At 37.3% G+C, this 26599-nt stretch overlaps 1 protein-coding gene across 1 annotated transcript in view; it reads left to right on the top strand.

Moving 5' to 3' along the window:
• Positions 1-26599, top strand: part of ADAMTS17 (ADAM metallopeptidase with thrombospondin type 1 motif 17) — a 471203-nt gene that overhangs the window by 225755 nt on the left and 218849 nt on the right. The window contains exons 9-10 of the mRNA XM_027852040.1: positions 15945-16085; positions 19213-19363. Coding sequence (XP_027707841.1) covers positions 15945-16085; positions 19213-19363 — 292 coding nt within the window. The remainder of the gene's footprint in view (positions 1-15944; positions 16086-19212; positions 19364-26599) is intronic.

The raw sequence follows: 26599 nt of genomic DNA, 5'->3' as shown, positions 1-26599 counted from the left end.
TTTTGACTTGCCCTGGTTTAGGTACCAAGACCATATTTGTGCCATAGAAGAAATTTAGTAGGACTCTTTCTTTACCTATTTTTTCAGATAGTGTATGTAATATTTTAATTAGTTTTTCTTTGAATGTTGGATAGAATTTGCTTGTAAATCTGTCTAGTCCTGTGAGTTTTTTTTCCTTTAGGAGTTCATTTATGACTTGTTCAATTTCTTTTTCTAAGATAAGGTTATAGTCATTCTGTTTCCTCTGCTATTAATCTGGGCAATTTATATTTTTGTAAATATTAATCCATTTCATTTAGGTTGACAGTTTTATTAGGATGTCATTATATGAAATAGCTCCTAATAGTTTCTTTTTTGAATAGTATTTTATTTTATTTTATTTCCAATTACATGTAAAAACAATTTTTGGCATTTTTAAAAATTTTGAGTTCCAAAGTCTTAACCTCCCTCTTCTCTGAAATGGTAAGCAATTTGATATAGGTTATGCAAAACATATTTGCACATTGGTCATGTTGTGAAAGAAAACACAGACCAAAATATACACACACGTACACACACACAAATAAAGTGAAAAATAGTATGCTTTGATCTGCATTCAGACTCCATTGTTTTTTTCTCTGGAGGCGGATAGAATTATCTTGGATCATTATATTGCTATTACTGTAAATAATGTTCTCCTGATTCTGCTCACTTCACTTTGCATCAGTTCATGTAAGTCATTCCAGGTTTTTCTGAAGTCATCTTTCTCGTCATTTCATGCAGTGCATAGTATTCCATAACAACCATAAACCAAAGCTTTGTCAGCCATTCCCCAATTGATGGGCAACCCCTCAACTTCCAATTCTCTTCTACCACAAAAGGAGCTGCTATAAATATTTTTGTACAAATTGGTCCTTTTCCTTTTTTAAGAATTTTCTTGGGATAAAAACTTAGTGGTGGTATTGCTGTGTCAGATCAAAGGGTATGCACAGTTTTATAGCCCTTTGAGCCTAGTTCCAAATTGCTTTCCAGAATGATTAGATCAATTTACAATTCCATCCATAGTGCATTAGTGTCCCAGTTTTTCCACATCCCCTCCAAAATGTCATTTTCCTTTTCTGTCATATAAGTCATTCTGATAGATATGAGGTGGTACCTCAGAGTTGTTTTAATTTGCATTTCTCTAATCCATAGTGATTTAGAGTATTTTTTCCATATGACTATAGATAGCTTTGATTTCTTTGTCTGAAAATTGTCTTTTCAAATCCTTTGACCATTTATCAATTGGGGAATGATTTGTATTCTTATAAATTTGACTCACTTCTCTATGTATTTGAGAAATGAGGCCTTTATCAGAGATACTTGCTGTAATTTCCCCCCAGCTTTCTGATTTCCTTCTAATCATGGCTGCATTGGTTTTGTCTGTGCAAAAAACTTTCTAATTTAATACAATCAAAACCATCCATTTTATATTTCCTGATGTTCTCTATGGGCAGTTAGGTGGTACAGTGCATAGAGCATGAGGCCTACTCCAAAATTTGTTTTGAGGCATTATTTTATAATTGTTTGAAGGTGAAATTGAGAGACTTCAGGTGAGTCCCTCCCTTACTCCACCATCTTGGCTCCACCTTCCACATTTTTTCTCTCTTATTTACTGTCTAGACTGTGTATAGCTTATTTATATACATTAATTTGCTTGATTAGATTGTGAGCACCTTAAGGGCAGGAACTGTCTTTTGTTTCTTTTGTATCCCATTAGTTAGCATAGTGTCTAGCACTTAGTAGGTACTTAATAAATACTTAATAAATAGATACTTAATAAATACTTAATAAATATTATTGACTGAGTGACTGTGTCTGTATATCAAATTTTTTACTCAGCTCTGGCTTTTTCATCAAGAGCACTTGAAAGTCCTCTATTTCATTAAAGATCCATTTCCACCCTCTAGGATGATACTCAGTTTTGCTGGATAGGCTATTCCTGGTTCTAAGCCTAGATCCTTTGCCTTCTGGAATATCATATTTCAACCTCTCTGTCTCTTTTTATTGGTGGCTGCTAAATCTTGTGTGATCCTGACTTTGGTTCTGTGATACTTGAATCCTTTCTTCTTGGCTGCTTGCTGTATTTTTCCATGACCTGGGAGCTCTGGATTTTAGCTATAACATTCTTGGGAGATTTAACTTTGGTGTTTTTTTTCAGGAGGTGACCAGTAAATTATCTTAATTTCTACTTTGTCCTCTAGTTTTAAGATATATGGGAAGTTTTATTTTAGACTTCTCGAAATATATTGCCTAGGTTTTGTGGTTGTTGTTATTCCTGGTTTTCAGGTAGTCCAGTGATTCTTGAATTAACCCTCCTCCGTCTTTTTTTTTTCTTAGTTGTTTTTTTCTATGAAATTATTCACATTTTCTCCTTCTTTCAGTCTTTTGACTTTCTTTTATTATTTCTTGATGTCTCGTGGAGTCATTAGATTCCATTTGGCCAATTCTAATGTTCAAAGAGCTACTTTCTTCAGTAAGCTTTTGTGCCTCTTTTACTAAGCTATTAATTCATCCTTTTCCCCATAGTTCTCATTTCGTTTTTTAAATCTTTTTTTTTTTTTGCTCTTTAAAAAAAACCAACTCTTTCTTTAACTCTTCTGGAATTCTTGTTGAGCATATATCTAATCGGCATTTTTCTTTTCAGCTTTGCTTGTAGATGTTTTCAAGTAGTTCTCTTCTTTTATCTTTGTTTCTTGGGCTTTCTTGTCACCATAGTTAGGTTCTGGTGGGGGGGTTTTCTTTATTATTCTTCCAGCCTACTTGTTAACTTTGAATTTATATTTGTTTTGAGCTTTGCTCACTTCAGGAGTGTAAGGAATGTCTGGCCTAAGAACCTGTCCTTTTATGTCCTTCTGCTGCTTTCATAGCTCTGTCTGGAAGCCTGAGAATTTTCAGTGCTCCCAAAATGGTGTGATCTGGGCAGAGGTCTGTTCACTGCCATCCTGATCTGAGCACTGCAAGTTCTTGACTCAGGCTTGGGTCTGTTGGCTTGTGTATGGATGAGTTTCAGTAGGTTGCTGTTGGACTCATTCATTGTTAGCCTACTGGGATGTCCTACAGGTTCAGAGCTCCTGCACTGCTGGCTCTGCTTTGGCTTGGGACTCCTGCCCTGACTACTACATGGCAGGCTTACATGCTGGACTAAAGACTAGAACTGACTCACCACTCTGGTCCTGGGCGCAGAGCCACATAGCCACATTTCTGGAACTTATTCCTTGCTTAATATGCAGTTAGAGCCCTTTCTTCCTGATGACCACTTCTGTCCAACCTGGCAGAACTGAACAATGGGTGACAGAACTACCGAATGGCCCTTTTTCTGCATCCAATGCTAGTTCAAAGAACTAAGGAGTCTCTTTCTGCCTTGGTGCTTGATGCCCTTTTGCTCTGTCTTGAACTTATTTCTATCCCTTTTCATTGGAATGCTCCATTTTTCTGCTACTGAGTGTGCTCCTGTCTAGCCACTGTTCCCAGTGTCTGCAGACCTTTCTTTCTGTCCCCCAAAGCTTTCTTGGTATATTAAAATGACTCACTGTGACTTATTCTTCACTTTCCTGATCAGAATTCCATCTGGTGCATTTTCTTGCTTGTTGTGGAGGAGGTGTTCTGGGTGAGCTAGGCAAAATATTTATTTTTATTCTGCCATCTTGACTCCATCCTTCTAAATAATTTTTTAAAAGAAGTTTTGCCCTTTCTGATTTTCACCTGTAGCATTCTGATTAGAAGAATAAGTGCAACTTCTTTATAGGATGATGGATCTAGAGTTGGAAGAGACCTCCTTAGCCATCTAATACAGTTTCCTCATTTTACAGCAGAAGAAATCAAAGTCCTAAGAGGAGAAATAACTTAATCAACATTAAATGGATGGTATCAGACATGAACCTAGGTCTTCTGCCTCCAGATTCACTGTTGTATCTCCTTTATTCTTTTGAAATAACCATCTTGCTTATTTGTTTGTAGACCTGAATTTGGGACAACCAAGTTATAGAAGATAACAGATAATGAGGAATTGATGAATAGTAGATGATACCCTATGTGGATTATAAGGATGTGATTACTAGATAGTATATAAACATTTTCCTTTAATTGAGATATGTATTAAAACAATATTAAATTCCTAAAGACTGATAAGTTGCTTCTAGGATTCCTAATACCCTTCTAGGAGACCAAAGTTTAAATACAGCTGAACCAATATAAGTTCTCCCTTTGTTCCCGAGATAGATAGATAGATAGATAGATAGATAGATGTTTGTATATGTTTATATGTGTGTATGTGTATGTATGTGTATAAATATCATATATTCACAACTTAAAGAGGGAGAAAACAGCTCTTCTACTTTCTCACTCTCCCCTCTGGGGTTGTTTTGGAATTGTCTTTGCATCTTCAGAACTTAGTACAGTGTTTTGTACATCATAAGCACTTGATAAATGCTTGTTGACTAATTCACTACTTTCCAGATTTCTTCTGGGCTTTGGAGCAGCTAGCTGATGCAAGGCATAGAGTGCTGGGCCTTAAGTCAGGAAGACTCATCTTCCTGTGTTCAAATCCAGGTCAGACACCTATTAGCTGTGTGATCTTGGGCAAGTCACTTAACCTTGCTTGCCTTAGTTTCCTCATCTGTAAAATGAGCTGGAGAAGGACGTGGCAAACCATTCCCATATCTCCGCTAAGAAAACTCTAAACAGGGTCATGAAGAGTTAGACATGACTGAAACAACTAAACAACAAATCTGGGTATGTAGTGTATTCACATTTCCATTTAGGAGCTGTATTCATGGTAGTGACTATATTCTGAAATTACTTCTGGTTTATCATATTTGTATCTATTTTATCTATGCATAGTTGTTTCCACATTGTCTTTCCCATTAGATTCAGAGCTCCTTGAGAGCAGAGACAATTTTTTCTTTCTTTGTATCCTTAGCACTTAGCATGGTGCCTGATGCATGCTGTCGTTCAGTCCTTTCAATTGTATCTGACTCTTCATGACCCCATTTGGAGTTTTCCTGGCAAAGATACTGAAATGGTTTGCCGTTTCCTTCTCCAGTTCATTTTACAGGTGAGGAAACTGAGGCAAACAAGGTTAAGTGACTTGCCCAAGGTCATATAGCTAGTAGGCATCTGAGTCTAGATTTGAACTCAGATCTTCCCGACTCCAGGCCTGGCTCTCTATCTGCTATGCTACCTAATTGCCTGCATGACACATAGAAAGTTTTTAATATATGCTTATGCAATTATTGAATACTTAAAATAATTATAAGGGGCAGCGAGGTGGTGCAGTGTATAGAGCACCAGCCCTGAAGTCAGGAGGACCTGAGCTCAAATCCGGCCTCAGACCAAACACTGGACACTTACTAGCTGTGTGACCCTTGGCAGGTCACTTAACCCCAATTGCCTAAAAAAAAATTATAATCATAAATATAATGATTAACATATAATGCTTTAAGTTTTAAAAGTACTACATATATTATCTCATAGATAATAGATATAATATATAATTTATTTATATAACATATATAGTATATATTTCTATATATATTATCCCATTTGAGCCTCAACCTTTTGAGACAGGTGCATTATTATTCCCATTTTACAGATGAGGAAGCTTAGGATGAGAGACATTCAGTGTCGTCCCCAGAGTCACACAGCTACTAAGTTTCTGAGGCAGAATTTGAAATTAGGTCTTCCTGAGTCTAAGTTCAGCACTCTATCTATTATGCCACCTAGTTCCTACAACTTTTGCTTACCAAATGTCCTGAGCATACTTAATAGACTATTGAAGAACTTTATTTCTAGTTCCCTCTCTACCCCACCAGGAGACACTTTCTTTTTTAATATTTCACCTAAGGATTTATGCAAGAGTCTGTAACCAAAGTAGTAAGTACTACCCCAAATCTGCTGTTCAGCAGAAGACGTTAGCATATCATATCTCTACAATGGCTAGCACATGTTGTTTTATATCAGCGTGTTGTCCCTTCTTCAGTGAAGGAAAGTTAATCTGAGTCACAAGTGAGGGGTGAGGTGTCACAACAGATCTACAGATAGATATGAGCAAGGTCAAGAAAGCAAATTAGCCCATTCAGTATCTGATTGAGGCGTGTTGACCAAACAGCATGTGAGGGAAGCTTGCCCAGAATGTTCTTCTGCCACCCCTTTGGCTCTAGGCTCCAAAACCCCTTGCTTTTCATGAGCTGTACGTGTTATCCTCTAGTTTTCGTGGCAAGAGACTTCATTCTTCTGAAATGAAAAACATAAAATAAAGGGGCTCAATCTGCCATGCAGCTGAATAAACCCATCTCTTTGCATGTAGCTATTCACCATAGGCATTAGTGTGTTGCTTCTCTGTTGTTGATTTCTTGGCTATTTGATAACTAGATAACCTTATAAAATGTCTACTTTCTTCCTCATCATAGAGTGACATAAACTTGGTTTTGAAAACGAGCATAAGTAACCATGATTCCTTTGAGGTGCTTCCATTTTTTAAAGCAAAATATATATATATATATATATATATATATATATGATAATATGTATATATACATAGAGAGAGAGATCTATATCTACATTTATCTTTTGAAAACCTTGCCTTTTTGTTTTACATATGTTAATGGTTTTTGTTTTATTCTGAAAGGCATCAGATTTACTCAGATTTTGAAAACCTAGCTGCGGCCATTCAATATTGGTATTTTTCATTATATCATTAATACTATTTATGGGCAATTCACTGATTGTATAACATGTTTGTGAGGGAACAGAATATGAATTAAATTATTTGTATCAGAGTGGGAATTCTGGCAAAGAGAATTCAACTTTTAGCCTGAGACTACTGAGCAGAGGGCTGCCAACAATTGCTCATTATTCTCCATAGTATTTAGGATGCTAGTATTAGAAGACATGGAGATAGAAACTGGCCTCTGCATATATGAAGAGCAGTTCAGGAAGTCTAGAACACATTCTCAGGAGGAAAGAGTGATTCAGAAGATGAGAGAATAGGACAATAGTGTGACTATGAGGTTAGAAGCACCAAAAGTGTATCTAGAATCTGAGCCCAGGAGTTGGGGCGTGTGTAGGAGGGATAAAAGAGAAAGACATGAACCACTTCTCAGCCTGGCACAGCTGGGGTTTCAGTTGTTGAGTGAAAATTTCTTGGTCATGTCTCACTTTTAATTTCTCCTTTAGATACATATTTTTAAAGACATAGCTGTTTCACAGCTAGCTCTCAGTAGAGACCTGATGTCTTTTTGTTTGGATAATCTTTTCCTTTTAGATTTTAAATAATTCATGTTCAGTTAAAAAAATGATCAGGGTAACACACATGCCCCCTTTTAATAACTTCTTATTAATTACAAAGTTGCAAATATTTTAAAATGCAGTGCTTTTTTCTTGATATGCCTTAAAACTTGGCATTCCATATTATTTAACATGATAACTTTCAGCCAAAATTTAAAGTGGGTTTGGAGACTAATTGATTACATGATCATTAAAAAGGTAAAAATAACATTTTAATCTTATTAACTGAATGTTAGGTAAATAGCAGTTTTGAGCAGAAGAACTCATAACTATGTACAGGGGAAAGTGCAACTTTTAAACTCATCTAAAGAATATTGCTGGTATCACTGTTCCAGTGAAGTACAGGCTCAGTTAGGGTTTATCAAATTGGAGAGATTTTGTGTGCAGTCTTAGCGATAGGATGCGCGTATTTGCTATCCAAGGACGTGTATATGTAAGTAAAGAGAGGCTAATCACCAGCAGAATGGCTGTTCAATGACAATTTTTTTTCAGCCAAACAATCACATAAGTTCACTAAAACAAGAATGTCATTCTAAGTATTTGCTGAAAAACATTTTCTTTAGGGATTAGATATAAGCATTATTAATTAATTAGTCCTTGGAAAATTACAGTGAGACATCCTCTCCAGGGTTATGAGACACCATTTCTATTAACTGAATGAATATACATATTTCTTTCTGTCCTTTGTTCCTTCCTTCCTTCTGCTTAAAACAGACACATCATTTTTCCACTTTTTTTCTTTGTAAGGGAAGGAAAGATGTGCGTGCATGCGCGCGCGCGTGCACACACACACACACACACACACACCCCCTTGGGTCTTTTAGCCTCCACTGGGAGAACTACCACTTTCTATATCATCAGCTGAATACAGGATAGGAGTGTGTTGGAGCTAGGTTAAACTAATTATTAAATTTTCATTGTAAACATTTATACCTTATAAATCCATGAATGCTACAAGTCAGGGTTTGATTTATTGTTTTGTTGAGGATATAGATTTAAGAAAGTAATAGAGAAAATATTAATAATGCAGATTAAACTTGAAAGTGTATTTTGCTTTTGGGGAGAGCTGGTAGTTAAATGTTTACCAGTACATCCCTGCCCTAGAGACATCTCTGGACATTGCATTGTCAAAATGGCTCATTTTATTTTAAAAACTTTTTTTTTTCCATTACTGTTTTCCAAACCATAAAGTTTGCTTTTAGAACTAAAATAAGTAAACAAAGTCCTTGGTTTAGATTGTGTGGTTTGTCCTTCATTCTCAAAGAGGATCATGACATCAGGAAGATGATGATATGACTTGCAATTGACTTTGATTTGAGTGAGGGAAGGCTGTGCAAAGTCACAAGCCTCACTTTCTCCTCCAGAGCCATCTGGGTCTAGTGGCCAGATATAGATCAGGATGACTGGAGATGGCCCAGGATGCAATGGGAGACCTTGACTCTTTTAAGCTAATGTCTTTTCAGATTTTCACTTTGAGTGAGGCAATGCCCATTCAGTGAATAGGCCTCTTTAAGAAGTGAGTCAAGGGATGGCCCCTTTAATTATAAAAGTACTACATATTATGAAAAATCTGGTCAATACTGAAGTCATATTTGTAGCCCTTAAATATATTAAGGTTGTAGTATATATTATTTATTGGAGAAAAGAAATTAGTCAAAAAAGCCTTTGCAAACAAACAAAACAAAAAACTAACACAATGAAGGGTCATTAAGCTAAATCAGCATTTACATTAAATGATTGTTTGAGTCCTAAATAAATATAATCTTTCATAGGGAGCTTTTCTGAGAATCTTTCTTATGCATATGGTTTACCAGCAATACAAATTTTCCTTCTTAGGTTGGGTTGTTTCAGGTACCAGTAAACTGAGTAAAAAGTCAGTATAAGATAACATTTAACAAATTTATTTGAAAAAGTAATTTCATCGGTATTGAAAAGGCAACCTACATAAGAAAGATATAGAACATAAGTTCCTGGAGAGCAGGAACCCAATTTTTGGGGGAGCCTCTTTCTTTCCCCTGTTCTTGGAACAAAGTATTTAATAAATGCTTGTTGACTGATATCTGCTAATTATGACAGTATCTGCAATGTTCCTTACCTCTGAAAAGGAGGGAGGGAGACTCCAACCATATCATTTTCAAGCCTCCTCTTAAAAACAGGCAGAGGCCCAGGGCAGTCAAGTTTCAGCAAGACTACTTTCCCTGACGCTAGTGAGTAAAAGAAAACACTCCACAAAGCTTGTTTATGTGGGTGTGAAGAACAAGAAGTGTACGGGAGAAAGGAGCAAGTTTGAGAGTGATCACATTCACCAACATGTAACACCTGAGCAGAATCTGCCCTTCTCCTGTCAGTTACTAAAGATGACTGAAACAAATTAGATAGTATCATGTTACAGTAATAAAGTACAGATAAATAAACTTGCTCTCTTATAAGAAGGTACATATGAAATGCCACAAAAACTTTTTAAAAAATCTCCCAACCATATCTTAGATTAAATGCCTATAAATAGTCATTGGACTGAGCACAGTTTGAGGATTCAGTAAAACTACTATGTGCATTAATTCACAACAACAAGCACGTCCAGCACAATTATAAGGGATACCATAGACTATATGACCAAATCCCTGCCTTCAAAGAGCTTACATTATATTATCATGAGTATAGATTCTTACTATCAATTTCACTCAGTATCAGTTCATATAAGTCTTTCCAGGTTTTTCTGAAGTCTGCCTGTTCATCATTTCTTATGGAACAATAGTATTCCATTACATTTATATACCTTAACTTGTTAAGCCATTCCCAAATTGATGGGCATCCCTTCAATTTCCAATTTTTGGCAACCACAAGAAGAGCTGCTATGAATGTTTTTGTATATGTGAGTCTTTGTGCCTGTCGGGCCATGCACTCTCCTTCTAACAAGAGCAGGCTGCCAGGGTCATACTCACCAGTCCTCGGAGCCCACCCGGATAAACATAGAGACAAGCCGATCGGGAGGTGCAAGCACTTGAACTTTATTCAGAGATTATCACAGCAAGGCCAAGCAGGAAAGCAAGAGCAGGAGCAAGAGAGCGAGCTCCGATCCCTACCGCCCCTTATATACCTTCCTAGCCCCTCCTCCTCAGCCCACCTACTAGTGATTGGTTGTAGGATCAGATACCGGAAGGGGATGTCTGGGGTTAGCGCTGCACCAAGAGAGAGGATGTGACAAAGGAAGCTAGGCCCAGATACTGGAAGGAGGCATCTGGGGTTAGCGCTGCACCAAGGGAGAGGACGTGACAAAGGAAGCTAGGCCCAGATACCGGAAGGAGGCATCTGGGGTTAGTGCTGCACCAAGTGAGAGGACATGACAAAGGAAGCTAGGCTCGGATACCGGAAGGAGACGTCTGGGGTTAGCGCTGCACCTAGGGAGAGGACTAGACAAAGGGAGCTCGTTCTCTGCCATCCCACTCCCACGTGGCACAGCCCCCTGCCTCAGGAGCACCTGCTCTGGCTACTTCCCTGTATCCTGTTCCTACCCCAGTTCCACAACTCCACATGGCACAGCCCCCTGCCTCGGGAGCGTGAGCTCTGGTTACGTCCTAATATCTTGTCCCTGCCCCATCTTGCCACAACCCCCACGTGGCACGTAGCCAACATCAGCCAATCCCTCACAAGTCCTTTTCCCATTTTTATGATCTCTTTAGGATACAGACCTAGAAGTGGTATCGCTGGGTCAAAGGGTATGCAGTTTTATAACCCTTTGGCTATAGTTCCAAATTGTTCTCTGGAATGGTTGGATCAGTTTACAACTCCACCAACAATGCATTAGTGTTCTAGTGTTCACATCTCCTCTGATATTTATCATTTTCCTGTTTTGTCATGTTAGATAATCTGATAGGTGTGATGTGGTACCTGAGAGTTGTTTTGATTTACATTTCTCTAATCAATAGTGATTTAGAGCATTTTCTAATATGGCTATAGATAGCTTTAATTTCTTCATCTGAAAACTGCCTATTCATATCCTTTGACCATTTATCAATTGGGGAATGACTTCTATTTTTATCAATTTGACTTAGTTCTCTATATATTTTAGAAATGAGGCCCTTATCAGAGTCACTGGTTGTAAAAATTCTTTCCCAGTTTTCTGCTTCCCTTCTAATCATGTTGCATTGGTTTTGTTCGTGCAAAATCTTTTCAATTATATGTAATCAAAATTGTCCATTTTGCATTTCATAATGTTATTTATCTCTTGTTTGGTCATAAAATCTTCCCTTCTCCATAAATCTGACAGGTAAACTATTCCTTACTCTCCTACTTTGCTTATAGTATCAGCCTTTATATCTAAATCATGTACCCATTTTGACTTTATCTTGGTATATGGTGTAAGATGGTGGTCTATGCCTAGTTTCTGCCATACCATTTTCCAGTTTTCTCAGCAGTTTTTTGTTAAATATTGAGTTCTTTTGCCAGAAGCTGGAGTCTTTGGGTTTATCAAAAAGTAGATTACTATAGTCAAATAAAATTTTAGCTTTAAAAAATGATGGGAAAATATTTACTCTTGACACACAACATCATATAGTTAAAGTAGCACCAAGTTTGGAGGGAGAAGACTGGTGCTCAAATCTTGATTCTTCAAATTACTAATCATGTGACCTAGGACAAGTTACATATTTCTCTGGACCTTTGTTACCTTATCTGCAAAATTGAGAGTCAGAAGGTTTGGACTAGACAACCCATACAGGTCCCTTCCAGCTTTTAATCTGTGGTCCTACTATTTCATAAAGATTTGGCCATCCCTTCTTATCACTGGGAAATAAAGTGAAGAATAGACGGGCAGCTAGGTGCTACAGCAAATAGAATGCTAGATGTGGAGTCAGGAAGGCCTGAGTTTAAATCCGGCAAAAGACACTTTCTAGTTATATGATCCTTGGTAAATCACTTAACCTCTGTTTCAGTTATCTCATCTATAAAATGTAGATAATAATCATAGCACCTACCTTCCAGGGTTGTTCTGAGGATAAAATGAGTCAAAGTGCTTTACAAAGCAAACATTGCTATGTAAATGCTAATTGTTGCTATTGTTTTTGTTATCATTGTTGTGGTGTTCCCTGAATCCTACTAAATCAACTCCATAGCACTCATCCTACTAAATCAACTCCATAGCATGCATCAGAATTGTTGACATCATTTATACAAACCACATGTCATTGTGTTTGAAGATAAAATCAAAATGAGACTCCTAAGTTTTTATTGCGTCTGGCAAATCTGGACAATGTTGTCTGTGCAGGGCATATAAGAGTATTTTAAACCCATAGCGGTTTCAAATGAAAATTACTGTGGTCCACTTAACTTAAAAAGTTTTTGCTAAATATTATCTTGCCAGAAATAATAGATGCCCCTGGAGATAGACCTAAAATAATATGCAATTTTCAGTCATGTAATCTTTAATTTAAACTAAAAATAGTATAAATAGTAGTTTATATAAACCTCAAGTATCAAGATTCTTAGCCCAATGCAAGTTCATCACAACTGCAAATTTATGAGGCATTTAAGGTTTGAACATCTTAATCCAGATCAAACATGATATATATTAGAGGCTAGCTTCAGAAACCTAAGAATCCCACTCACTTTACTGATTCTAATGACTGGAACATTCCTAAGGGAAATCCTTCTCAGAAGACCTATGAGGTGAAACTCTAGTCTAAGATAACATTTTTAGTCTTAAATCTCTTGTCAGGGGTATGTAATCATGGAGGCTGTAGTACATAAAAAATGATGCTTTTATAAATGTCAGTTGCTTCTTTGAGTCATTATCTTTAGGTCTTTGGTTTGAATGTTCTGGCACATTAAGAAACTTGGGCAGTCACGAAGTGACTGATTTTATTAGAAGTTTGACCACCAAAGGAAAAAATGTTAATAGTTATAAAGTTCCCTTATGTATCTGGGTGCATGTGTATAAATCATATTCTTCCAGTACCTAATCTGACCCTTGCTTATGGTTTCTAAACCAAAATCTAGCCTTTCCCTCCCTCCTAATCACGTGATGACTCCTCATCCTTCTGAGGCAGATAGATGTTTCCTAAAACTCGGAGAAGAAAAGACTATGGGACACACTCTTTTTATGACCTAAACCATCTTCTTACTGTATTCACTTTCTTTCTCAGGTAAAGTTGGTAGTCTACAAAGTTTAGAAGGGTTTTGGGTGTGTTTGGGTTTTGTTTTTGTTTTTTGAGCTGAGTTAAGGATTGTTTGTAGATCCAGAAGAGACTGTGGGTAGTAAGGAAGAATATCTTATAAAGTCTAGCTTGGAGGAGTAGAGTTACTGATATGAAGCATGAAGGTAATTTGAAGAATCTTGATATAATGTCTATTAAACAAACATGCAGATTTTTATTGAATTTTCCCCCCTTAAAATAAAACAGATGAACTAGGTACAGTCAGTTTTTAAAGCTTAAATTTAACTCTTTTGCTTTGAATGGCAAACATTTTTCAGGAGAAAAGAGTTTTACATTGATCAAGAAATTTAGGTGTCAAATATTCTAGATCAGGTAAGCTAGTACTATAAGTCTGAACAGAAAACTCCTTTAGAGAACAGTAACCAAATTGTTCTTGTATCTGGTTTATTCTTGGTGATGATGAGAAACAAAACAAAATAAGACTTTTGGTTTGGAATAAAAGGCGCAGTAGTCTTCCCCCCTCCACCACCTTCTCTTTTAATAAGGGTTTTTCTTCTTTCCATTTTAAAATGTTATATTTCAGAGACTCAAGAAGGCACTGAATTTTCTAAGACTGGGTCCATCCAAGTAAGAGTGAAGTAGAAAGCTAAGTTATTTATTCAGGATGGATAAATTAGTGAATTTATGAATTGTAGACCTCACTTAGAATGATCAACATAATATCTGAAAATACATTGTGATGTAAATGGGCAATTAACCAAAACTCATAACAATATAGTTTAATATGTCTTGTATGAGTGCTAAAAATGGCACATTATTTATTTTGAAGTTGTGGACTGCTTTATTATCGAGGCTTTTTATGTCTATAACCTCTGCATACTGACCACATTTCAGTAAAATCAATTAAAATTTACAATAGACATTTCCATTTGAAAACTTTAACATTACTCCATTTCAAGATATATACCAAACCCCAGATCAAATTTAAAGTATCTCAATAACTTTAACAAATGTTGTTAATTAGTCAATTCCTTCAAAAGTTATCAAAGGAAAAACAGAACTATAAGAAATGAAGAACATTTTCAGGGGATATATAGATATTGAGATTTGGGGGAAAATATTGAGATATCGACCTGAATTTTTCAGGTTTGGTGGTCCACATTGATCAGTCTTAAATAATTATTTGCTCAGTATAAGTAAACAAAACATGAGGAAGGGAACAGAAATGAGAAATAATCATGTGAATGGCCTAGATAAGCCCAGGCTAGGATACTAAAATTATATATCTATTTCTTCATGTTTTTAGTTGTACCTTTATGAATGCTACTTTTTAGCACTGTGATCCTTTGACATATTCATGTGTGAGAATTAAATGTAAGGAAGTAGAATTAAGGAGTGCATCCTTCATGTATAGAGAGTTCCACTTATGGTGGGGAGGATGCTCTTATGTGGCTCAAAGGGAAATAGAATAGACATCTGTAGCCTCTTTTCACCCTTCTTCAAGGGAGGGGAGCAAGAGGTTGAGGCTGGAGGCTACCACTCTGCTCTCTTCAGAGAAAGGGGATACTGGGCTAGATATATATCTTTCTGCTCCCTTAGATATCGTTCATTTACGGGATGTGATCAGGTTCCATCTAATTTTTTATCACTTTGTCAGGTTGGACGGAAGCTCTGTATCCAAGGTTTGACCCCTTTACTTTCTAATACCAGTTACAATACAATGAACAAACATAGAAAGTAGCAAAGAATTCCATTTATCCAAATTGTAGCAGAACAGAAATCAGAGAAGGCCTATGTAGAAGAATATATTCCAGAAAACACTGAGTGAAGGAATTCTCTTATTGGGAGTGAGATAATTCAGCTAAACCAAGAGAGAGGGTCCTGGATCTTACCCAAGGGGGAACTCCTCAAGGTTGCTAGAGTAGCAAACTGAAAAGAATGACATGATGGAGATTGTCCACTCCACTCATATCTCCCCATGGTCTTTTCCTTCAGCATCCATAAGTGGGGTTGGCGTCTTCTATCTTCTTTCTCAAAGCAGCGCACCCAAATGATGAGTTCCCAAAAGGGACTGGCTGAGAACTGAAGCTCTCATTTCTCTCCAATTCCACCCCTCCCCCCCCTTACTCAGGGTGGTGTCTCCACCAATAAAGTTCCAGACTGATGGGCTTTGAAACAGGGGTTACATAAACACGAATATAGCTTTATCCCAATAGCCCTCTGAAGCCTGGAGTTTGTGACATGCAAGATTCTATCACAGTCAATCTTCTTTACCTATCCTGGGAATAAGAATATGATAACAATGTTAATTCCTCCATAAGATTATGGCCAGCACTTTATGGAGATCTCAAGCTGATTTGCTGTATCATGACTCTACATAACATAAAATTATCTTTTTGAAAAGACTATTTATATAATTAATTATTAAATGCCATCTGAATTGTAAATATTGTGGTACTATCTCTCTCTTTCTTTCTCTTTGAATAGCATGGGAATGAGCCATGATGATGACCATTTATCCTGTGCGGGGAGATCTCATATAATGTCTGGAGAATGGGTCAAAGGCAGAAACCCCAGTGACCTCTCATGGTCTTCCTGCAGTCGAGATGACCTTGAAAACTTCCTCAAGTAAGCCCTTCATAAATAATACTGAAGACACAAGATACTTCTAAAAACAAAGATGTTGTACCCCAAATCTAATCTTTAGGCAGATTGTAGGGAGAAGGAAAAAATGTGAGAATTGACTTCAAGAAAAGTTGAGATGCATCTCACTTTGAAGAGCTGTTTCATATTCTCACATCTTTGACAAAGGAAAACATTGTGCAGACAACTAGACAGCCTATTATCTCAAATGTACTTATATTCCTAGTACCTAGCTCACAAGCACCAAAACACCCACTGAATGACTGAAAATTTCAGCCTAACAATATTTTTTTTAGGCAACTGGGGTTAAGTGACTTGCCCAGGGTCACACAGCTAGTAAGTGTCTGAGGCTGGATTTGAACTCAGGTCCTCTTGAGTCCAGGGCTGGTGCCCTATCCACTGTGCCACTTAGCTGCCTCCCTGATGATACTGTTTTAAAAAATTCCCATCCCATTAGTGTTTTAAAAACATGCAAATCCAGAATGAGTAGCTAAGTAACTTTGTGATGTCAACAAACAAAAGACACCTCCATTTCCACCCTAAAGCTTTCATAGCTGCATTTAATATTCATTTTAAAGGGACTGTAGTTGTAAATCATGGTGCTCTTACTACTTCCCTTGAGTGCAACATAAGATAGGAAGATTACTCTGATTCCCCTTTTCAGAAAAGAAACAAGACTCTTTTCATTCTTGGTTTTCCTTTGAAGAATTTGCCATGGGATGAAGCCATGACAACCTCCTTATGATGCAATGTATATTTCCATGTTGGCATCCTGGTTCCCACAAAACCTCATTCTGGAACTTGTTCCAGAAATGTAGTGATTTCTGGTTTAGCCGGACTTAATAAGATAGATAAAAGTGTGTGCTTTAAGCATGTAGCACCCTTCCTTGAATGGATCAGGAGGTTCACTATTGGACCTCATTTATTCTTACTGTCTAGGAGACAGTTAATATCCCTTTTTCACGAACAGGGAAAGTCAAGCATAGAAATGTTGCAAGGAACCCACCAATAAACACATAGTAAATTCGGTAGTTCAAGACCCCAATCTTATCGTTTTCAGCCTTGTTCATATCAATCTTGATGTTTCCCCTGTTAGTGAGGGAAGTTCTCATCTCCAGTCATAATGAGATTAAGAAGGTGGTAAAGGCATATGATCAATGATGTTATTCTTAACATGACATGTTTTACTGCCATACAGCTGTTAGGATAGACCATTTAAAAGAATCGTAAGGCATTTCAAAGTCACTTGAAACATTTCATGTAAGGATGGATGTCAATGAAACAAGATATGGGACTGTCACTTGCATCTTTAGTTAATTTGTGCTATCTTATGACACTGGGCTTGGCAATGTAAGGGAACTTTCAGAAAGACAGTGTGTGGGGCACATCTGCGTGCCTGCACATTTTTTTTTTCCTTGAAATGTCTTAGGAAGTTTGTTTTCATTGTTTTTTCCTTGGCCTCAGAAATCAGATTTTAAGGAGGTTTTCAGCTTCAAGTAGTTGATGGTGATTTCTTTTTTTTTTTTTTTTACAGTTCTATTTCATGTCACCAAAACTTTGTTTTTGTTTCCTTGTTGGAAACAGACAAAAATCTCACAGAATTTTTTTAAACTTTAAGTTCCATTAATATGTTTTGTTCTTGCATTACAAAAATTAACAGATTAGCCCCACTTTGTTAGAGTTTTCTTGCAACAAAGTGAAACAGTTAAGTAAAACTAGTAATACAGTGACCTCATCTGAAAGTGCATGCAACCCTCCACATCAATAGCACCACCCTCCCCTAGGGGTATGTGGGTAAATTTTTAACAACACGCTCTCTGAGGGGGAAAATGTACACATGAGACACTTTTAAGTTTAATCTACTTTATCAACTTTTTCTCCAACACTAAAATCTAAACAATTGATAGAACCCAATCAATCAAGCCCCTATTAATAGTATTTGCCAATTTCCAAAGGGTAATGCTCATGTTGAAAATTTAACAATCATCTCTTATGAACTAGTATGAGCTGGCTCCAGCACCCTCTGCCCCCTACCTCTCTATTAAAAAAAATTAACAGAAACCTATTTTCTTTCCCTCTAATCCACCCCCCCAATCACATTGAAAAAGGAAAACAAATTCCTTATAACATACGCATAGTAAAGCAAACCAAATTCCCTCAAAGGCTGTACACAAATATGTGTGTGTGTGTATTTATATGTATTTATATGTCTCCTGCATCCCAAATCCATCACCTCTCTATCATCAATATCATATTTCATTATCAGTCCTCTGAAATCAGGAATGATCATTGTATTGATCACCATTCTTAAAGCTGTCCAAATTGTTTATTCTTACAATGTTGTTGTTTGTATAAATTATTCTGGTTCTTTCATTTCATTTCATTCTTTGTATACTTCCATTTTCAATCAGGTAAAACCCATGAAGTCCTTTATAAAATATCCTACCAAGCTATTTTCCAACTGCAATAGAAAGCATTGTCCTATCTATGTGGTTAGCTTATGGTGCCACCAGCTGTGTTAACAGAATTACCTCTGGGAATAGAATTGGCTGAGTTGCCATTAAACATTCATTTTGTATTGACTTTTTTTCAAAGACCAAAAATACCCTGCTCAAGACCAATCTCTGCTTGTACTTTACCTACCCTAAGATCTTACTTAATATCTACTGTTAATAAGAAAAATTTCAAAGAGTAGTCTATTTCAAATGTTTTCTTTATTTAAAAAAAACAACAACAAAGCTATTCAGCACCCCATGAAAAGGAAATCAACCTTGTTTGCTTGATTTGATCCTCAGATCCTCTTCATAGTCACTGAGATCCCATAGATTTCAAAGGGGAAAATCGACTCTTTTACAATATAGGAAAGAAATAGAACTAAATGAGCACAGTCAGTGAAAAGAATGTATCCCTGTGCCTGGATCCTTTTGGGAGAAATGATTTGGAAATGGTTTTTTCTCTATTTCAAAGGAAATAAAAAGGAGAAATAGAAACCACAAAAAATACATGCCTATATAATATAGTCATATATATATATGCATATATATATTTACAAAATATAGTTTATTTTTACATATATATATCTTTATATTGGGTTAATTCTTTAATATTTCAGGTCAAAAGTCAGCATGTGTTTACTAGTAACAGATCCCAGAAGTCAGTATGCTGTACGACTTCCTCACAAACTCCCTGGCATGCACTACAGTGCGGAGGAACAGTGCCAGATCCTCTTTGGAACCAATGCAACTTTCTGTAAGAACATGGAGGTAAGTGCTACCCTGGGGACACAACCTGAGTGAAAAGCTGAGAAAGGAATAGAAACCAAATCCACAAGACAACTGGTCCTATTTCAACTTACAGATCATCCAATATGAGAGCCTGCATGCACATTCAGTATGGCACCACTGCATTGCAGGGAGTGAGAGAAGGCATTGCAACATTGCTGCTCCTAAAAAGCAATTACCTAAATTTTATATTAAAATTTAGTGAATAAATCAATCAAGAAACATTTATTAAGTGCCTACTATTGTAAGTACTGGGGATACAAAATGAGGCAAGACAGTCCCTGCCCTGAAGGAATTTAAACTATAATGAGATAGTTGACTGGGGAAAATAAATATTTAAACTCTCTTCTTTGGCTCTCAAATAAGGTTCCTGCACCCTATTCCCCTCATGATAGGTGATTTAAAAATTATTAAATAGTTTTGGGTTGTAGTTATTCCACCACTTAGCAAACATCAAATAAATTCATCACCGAATAAGAGACTTTGGCAAAGTAACATATTATTATAAGTTAATTAAGAAGCAAAACCTAACATATAGCCATTTTACATTCTGATGGCTATTGAGAGGACCAAATAAACAAAATAAATTAGGCACTTGGGTGGACTGGTGATTTTTATCAAATAGGACTTCTCCAGTCTCTAATGAAGCTCATAACACAACCCTCACCCTTTGTAATTTGTGTCTGTATTGCTGCACAAATTCTGCAGAGATTTTAACCATTGTGTAAGAAGACTTCTTTTTTGCTTTTCTAGTGTAAAAAAACCTGCCATCTTTATGTTTTATAGCTTAAAAAGTACTATATATAAGTTAACCTATTTGATCATCAAAACATCCCAAATGAAGTAGGCAGAGCAAGTATTATTATTTACATTTGTAAATAAGGAAATGAGTTTCAGAAGGGTTAAGTGACACCCAAAGTCAGAGGAAATAATGTGTCAGAGGCAGCAATGGAACCCAGGACTTCTGACTCAAGATCTCAGAGGTCCAAGTGTACCTACTTGGGTGGCCTCTCTCTTACCTTTCTCATTCTATGTTGAAACAAATCTCCCCTTTTCCAGCTACATAGGAAGTGAGCTATTGTAAAAACATCTTCCATATCTTCTTTTTTTTTTTTGATAGGTCCTATGATTTTATTGGCATAGGCAATGACTGCTAAGGAATCTTCCTCTACCAAAGCATTTCAGAAACTTCTCTGCAGCTTGCTTATTATTTGAGAGTGTGTGTACCCAGAGGCACACAGCTGGTATGTGTCAGAGACAGAACTTCAACCCAGCCCTTCCTGTCTCTGAGGCTGTCTCTATCCACTAAATTATCCTGCTTCTCCTATATCACTGGAAAAAGATAATCTTTGTTTTGTCTAGGCCATATAGACAAATAGTAGATATCTTTTTTTCACAGATTGGGTTTTATATGGCAGCAGAACAGGTGACCAACATCATAATGTGATTTGAAAGGGAAAAAAAGAGCTCTTTGCCCAAAACCATCTTCTCTTTTGCCATTCTGGGTTTCTGAAATTCCTGCTAATATTGATTTCTTTTGCCTACAGCAATGAAAAGCCCTGTAGAAACTAATATTAACATTTAACACTTTATTATTGCACATAATCAGGGGATTACTCTCTCAAGTTACACTTAGATCAGCAGGTAGGTCTCCAGAGCCCAGATCATACTTCTCTCCTCAGGATTCTTAAAGGGTAACCTTAAGCAGTTGTGGGTAGTTTCCATAATATTATCACCTATAAGCCCCCACAGGTGTGATCCTATTTTGATTATTAAGTTGACATCAATTAACTAGCCAAATATAATTAGCTTTTAGAAAGGTCTATAAAAGAGTAGTTGGTATAGAATATCTCCAAATAGGACAATACTCTCACACAAGTACATAAAAAGTCCAGGGAAGTGGGCTTAAGCTTAGAGAACCTAAGTGTCAAAGGGGTAAACTCATAGCTTCTGGTGCCATCAGTCCTTTTCTCTGCCTTGTGGGGCCTTCTTGAATTCCCCACAATGTATGGTGGATCTTTCTGCTGGCCACTTTGTAGAATCCTGAAGCTTTCTTTCTTCAGAGTGTCTAGTTTTTTCTTAGCTTCTACCACTCTCCTTAGCCATGACTCATTTAGAAAGTTCAAAATCTCCCAAAGTTCACAAAATCATTCTATGGTCAATGCTAGGGGACGAGAGTGGCTTTTTCCCTTCCTTTCCTAAGTAATTACTTTTCAGGTACTAGGCTAGAATTGCTTCAACTATAAGGCTAGCTCACAACTAGAATGCCTAGTTCTCAACTACCTTACTCTTTTTATTTTATCAAAGACCTATAGGTTATGACCGACTCTTCAACCATAACAGACTTCTTATGTAGCATCATCTCTTTCATCTAATATAAACCCCCTCACCTTGCCTCATCCAGCCTTATAAATTTCTCACTGTCCTCATCTATCTTTTCTACATCCTATCCCCCAATCCAAGAGGAATAGATGGCTCTCCTCTCTTCCAAATCTAATCCATCTACAAGTAAGTTCTCTTGAACCTCCATGACCTTGCTCCCTGCTCCCTTTCATGCACCTTCACTCTATTTCTTTCTACTTTTATTCCCTCTCACTCATCAAAAATATTCAGGTCCCCCTATCTGAAAAGCAAAAATCTGCTTTTAACCCTGATATTATTGTAAACTATCATTTTATGTCCCTTCCTCTTTATACTGTTAAATACTCACTTTCTTATAACTACTTGTTATTTTACATTTCTCCTTATTTTCATTTGACCCATAATATTCCTTCATTGAATTAAAAAGTCTTTTTTGCCTTTACTCATTTTTTCAATTTCTCTGCTTTTTTTTCTAGAGTTTTCTTTTGATGATTTCTTTCCTTTTTTCTCTTTGTTATTGTTTGTACTTGCACTTTTTGGTACATTTCTTGATGTTTTGAAGTGATAAGGGGACATGGCTCCTTACTCAGCCATCTTGCCAAAGCTTGTTTTATGATTTTTCAAAGGACTCTGACAAATGTTCTTCAAAGCACAATTGCCAATGCTTCTTATCACTAAATCTAATGACCTTTAAAAAAAGGTCTTCATCTTTCTTGAGTTCTCTGCAGCATTTAGAGTTCAGGCAGCATAGCACAGTGGGAAAGACACTAGATTCAGAGTCAGTGCCTAAGTTTCAGTCCTTTTCCTTCCACTTCTAGTTGTGTGACCTGGGGCAAATAACTTGTCTTCCTGAACCTTAGTTTTCTCATCTTCAAAATTGAGGTAATATTACTTTTACTACCTAGAGTACAAGGTACTCTTCAGGCAGTTAGGTGGCTCAGTGGATAGAGTGCTGGCCTTGGAGTCCTGAAGACCTGAGTTCAAATCTGGCCTCAGATACTTACTAGCTATGTGACTTAGCACAGTACTAATCAGAAGATTAAGTGCCTGACAAACAGTAGGTTCTTAATAATTGCTTAATGCTTCATTGACTGAATAACCCTGGGCAAGTTACTTGACCGCTGACTGCCTCAGTTTCCTCAATTGTAAAATGAGGATCATAGCACCTACCTCACAGAGCTGTTGTGAGGATCAGATGAGATAATATTTGTAAAGTGTTTAAGTATATAATAGGCACTTAATAAATGCCTGTTTCCTCCCTCCTTCCCTACCCGCTTCATAGGTCTTTTGTGAGAGAAATAGTCTATAAACCTTAGAGTAGTAAACATAAAAAGTGAATAATTTTTATTGAAAATTCTTCTTCCTTCTCATTACCTTCTCCCTTGCCTTCTGTGATAGTACTTATGATACCTATGATACATACCTCGTATAGTACTCTTGGTTTTCCTTCCACCCTTCTAATTCTTTTTCTGTCTTATTTGTTGGTTCCACATTCTCTCACCCTCAAACATAGGTAGTCTCTCCAATCTCATCCTTGACACCGCCTTCTCTTTTGTCTCTCTGCTATTCTCCTTTGGAAATTTGTTACACTCCTATGATTTAATGTTTACCTCTTTGTAGATGACTCCTGACTCTCCAGGTCCACCCATAACCTTTCCCTTGAAGTCAGGCCTGGTATTCCCAACTGTTGGAAACCTAAATGGCCTACCTATATCTCAAATTCAGTGTGTCCAGAACTGAACTTGTCAGCTTCCCCACAAAACCTGACCTTCCTTCTAACACTCCTGCTTCTGTTTGTGGTACCTCCAAGACCTTTTATGTCCCTTACAGCTTTAAATGTATGATTCTATGACTGTATCTAGTTACCTGGCTGTGTAACCTCAAAGTATCTTTGTATATTCTCTCTTCCTCTCCTTCCTCTCCATGCTGTTCTGCCAATATTGCTATCCCAATGCATCTTCCATCCATTCCCTCGTTTCTACTTCCACTCTAACCACCTTAGTTCAGGATCAAATTTCACCTCACCTAAACTAACCTCCTAACTGGTTGTCCTGATTCTAATCTTTTCCCTCTTCAATCTATCTTCCAAACTACTAGCTGATTAAGCTTCCCAAGGAATCACTTTGATCACATCATTACTGCCTGATTCTTTATAAAGATCAAACAAAAACACCAGGAAGTGAACTCCAGATTTAAGCAAAGAATAAGTTCTGAGTAAGCTGGACAGTTTCCAAGGTAGATTTTTAAAAATAATGAAAATAGATAGATTTGCCAAATCACAGAAACCTTCCAGTGTCTTTCCATTCCCTACCAAATAAAACAAAAACACCCGTAAGCACAAGGCCCCTAAAATCTTATTCTAATCTACCTTTCCAGTTTTATTTCATACTCCTTCTTTTTGCAAACTTTACGTTTCAGATAAACAGGACTGTTTTCCACTTTTTGTCTTACCATATTTGTGCTTTGTTTTATGCTGTTCTCTATCCTTGAAAAAGATTCTACCCCCTCTCATCTCTGCTTGCTAAAGTCCCTTATTTTTTTCCTAGCCCAATTCAGGTGTCACCTCCTTTATGAAGCTCTTTTCTTTACTCTCCCAGCTGAAAGTGACCTTTCCCACCTCACATTCCTCACAGTTTGCCTGGATTTCTCATTTATACTTGGTCACATTTTCCCTTGTAATGGCTATTCATGTGTATCTTTTCTGCTCATTCATTTGAAAGTTCTTGAGGGCAGACTGTGCTTTTAATAAATGTTGACATGAAATGAGTCACAGGACAAGTAAAGTTTTTTTTGGAGGGGGAGTCAATCACAGAGTGGAGGCAGGAAAGTAGGTATCTGGGAAAGACAAGAATGGATAAAATCAAGTTACGGGTCCTGTGGAATCGTGAGGGCCTGAAACATCTAGTTGTAAGGAAGAAGATAAAGGGAGAGCATCACTGAAGAGAAATTTTGCCTATTTCACAGATTTGCTTGAGGTGAGGTATGCCTGTGCATGTTAGGCTAGTAGGATGAGTCCCCCAGACGAGTTGTGGCCTAAGGTGAGACAAGTGCTGAGCAAGGGAAGCCACTCACAATATTACCACGATGACTCTCTCCTCAAGAAGCTGGTTGGTTTTGCGTAGGTTGGACAGAGAATGAATGGAGAAGCTATACTCATCTTGAATGGAACGGGAACAAAAAGATGAGAAAAGGTGAAGAATAGATGGTTTTTTTCTCTTCCATTAGCATAGTAGTAGAAGTCATGGACAATGGATAATGGACAATGCACTCGTGCTTTCCCATTCACCAATGAAGTGAAACAAGGCTGTGTGCTTGCTCCCATGCTTTTTAGCTTGATGTTTTCAGCCATGTTGTCAAATGCTTTCAGTGAGGAAGAACATTGCGTCAAGGTCAGCTACTGCACTGATGATAAATTCTTCAACTTGACAGATACAAGCCAAGACCAAAGTGGAAGGAATATGGGTGCATGATTTTCTGTTTGCAGATGATTGTGTACTCAATGCAGCCTCTGAAGCTGAGATGCAAGAAAGTATGGATCAATTCTCTGCTGCTTGTGTTAATTTGGCCTAATAATTAACAACAAGAAAACACAAGTACTCCATCAGCTGCCACCACCCCATCCATACATGGAGCCATTGATTACAACAAATGGAGAAGTTTTGAATGCTATGGATAAGTTCACTTACCTTGGTAGTATACTTTCCAGGGATGTACATATTGATATTGAGGTTGACTCACACATTGCCAGAGCTAGCTCCATATTTGGGAGGCTCAGAAGGAGAGTATGGGAAAGAAGAGATATTAGACTGACTACCAGACTGAGGTTCTACAGAGCCGTTGCACTGACCTCATTTTTGTATGCCTGTGAAACCTGGACAGTATACCAGTTCCATGCCAGGAAACTGAATCACTTCCATTTGAATTGTTTTAGGAAGATTCTGAAGATCACCTGGCAGGATAAGATACCAGACACTGAGGTCCTTTCTCAAACTAAACTGCCAAGCATTCAAACTCTGCTTCAGAGAGCGCAACTTTGATAGGCTGGTCACGTTGTTCAAATGCAAAACGTATGTTTGCCAAAAAGATTATTTTATGGAGAACTCACACAGGGAAGGCATTCACATGTTGATCAGAAGTGATACAAAGACACTCTCAACGTCTCTCTTAGGAACTTTGGAATTAATTGTGTGATTTGGGAGACATTGGCACAGAACCCATGTGGCATGCCCACATCAAAGAAGATACTGTACTCTATGAGCAAAGCAGAATTGAAATAGCTCAAGAGAAATGCAAGATTTGCAAACTTAGAGAATCCACCCCAAATGTTCACACATTTGTGCCTGACCTGTGGTAGAACGTTCCAAGCTCTTTTTGGTCTGATTCCCACAGTCGGACACACTGAAACCTGATTCTAGCGTAGTGATGCAATTTTGGTCCTCTTCAAAAATGAAGGACAACAACCAGTAGAAGTCAACAGAAAATGATCATTTCAGTCCATTTAGCACCTTTCTTCTAAGGAGCTCAAACTACTGAGTGTATATTGAGAAAGAGTCTCCCATTTTGTAAGTTGCTATGGAAGTCAAAGGGAGGAACATTTATTCATGTAGGTCACCAGGAAAAACAAAACATTTTTTCCTACTTACGCTTTCCTTGAGAGTTTCACAGGTAATAAAATGAATGAAATCAGCATTTTCTTCTCTAGGCCCAGCATGAATTATTACTTGCTCAGAGGAGTGAGGGAGTCCTTATTTGCAAGACTGAGTTAAATGACTTACATTTGATGTTATAACAACTAGTCAGTGGTTCAGTGGTGAAGATAAGAACAGAGCTTAGATCTCTTCATTATAAGGCCAGCTA

This window comes from Vombatus ursinus, unplaced genomic scaffold (genome assembly GCF_900497805.2).
Source record: "Vombatus ursinus unplaced genomic scaffold, bare-nosed wombat genome assembly UNPS02009205.1, whole genome shotgun sequence".
Lineage (NCBI taxonomy): Eukaryota > Metazoa > Chordata > Mammalia > Diprotodontia > Vombatidae > Vombatus > Vombatus ursinus.
Note: the sequence above shows the minus strand (reverse complement) of the source record. Positions and strands in the feature narration are given on the sequence as shown.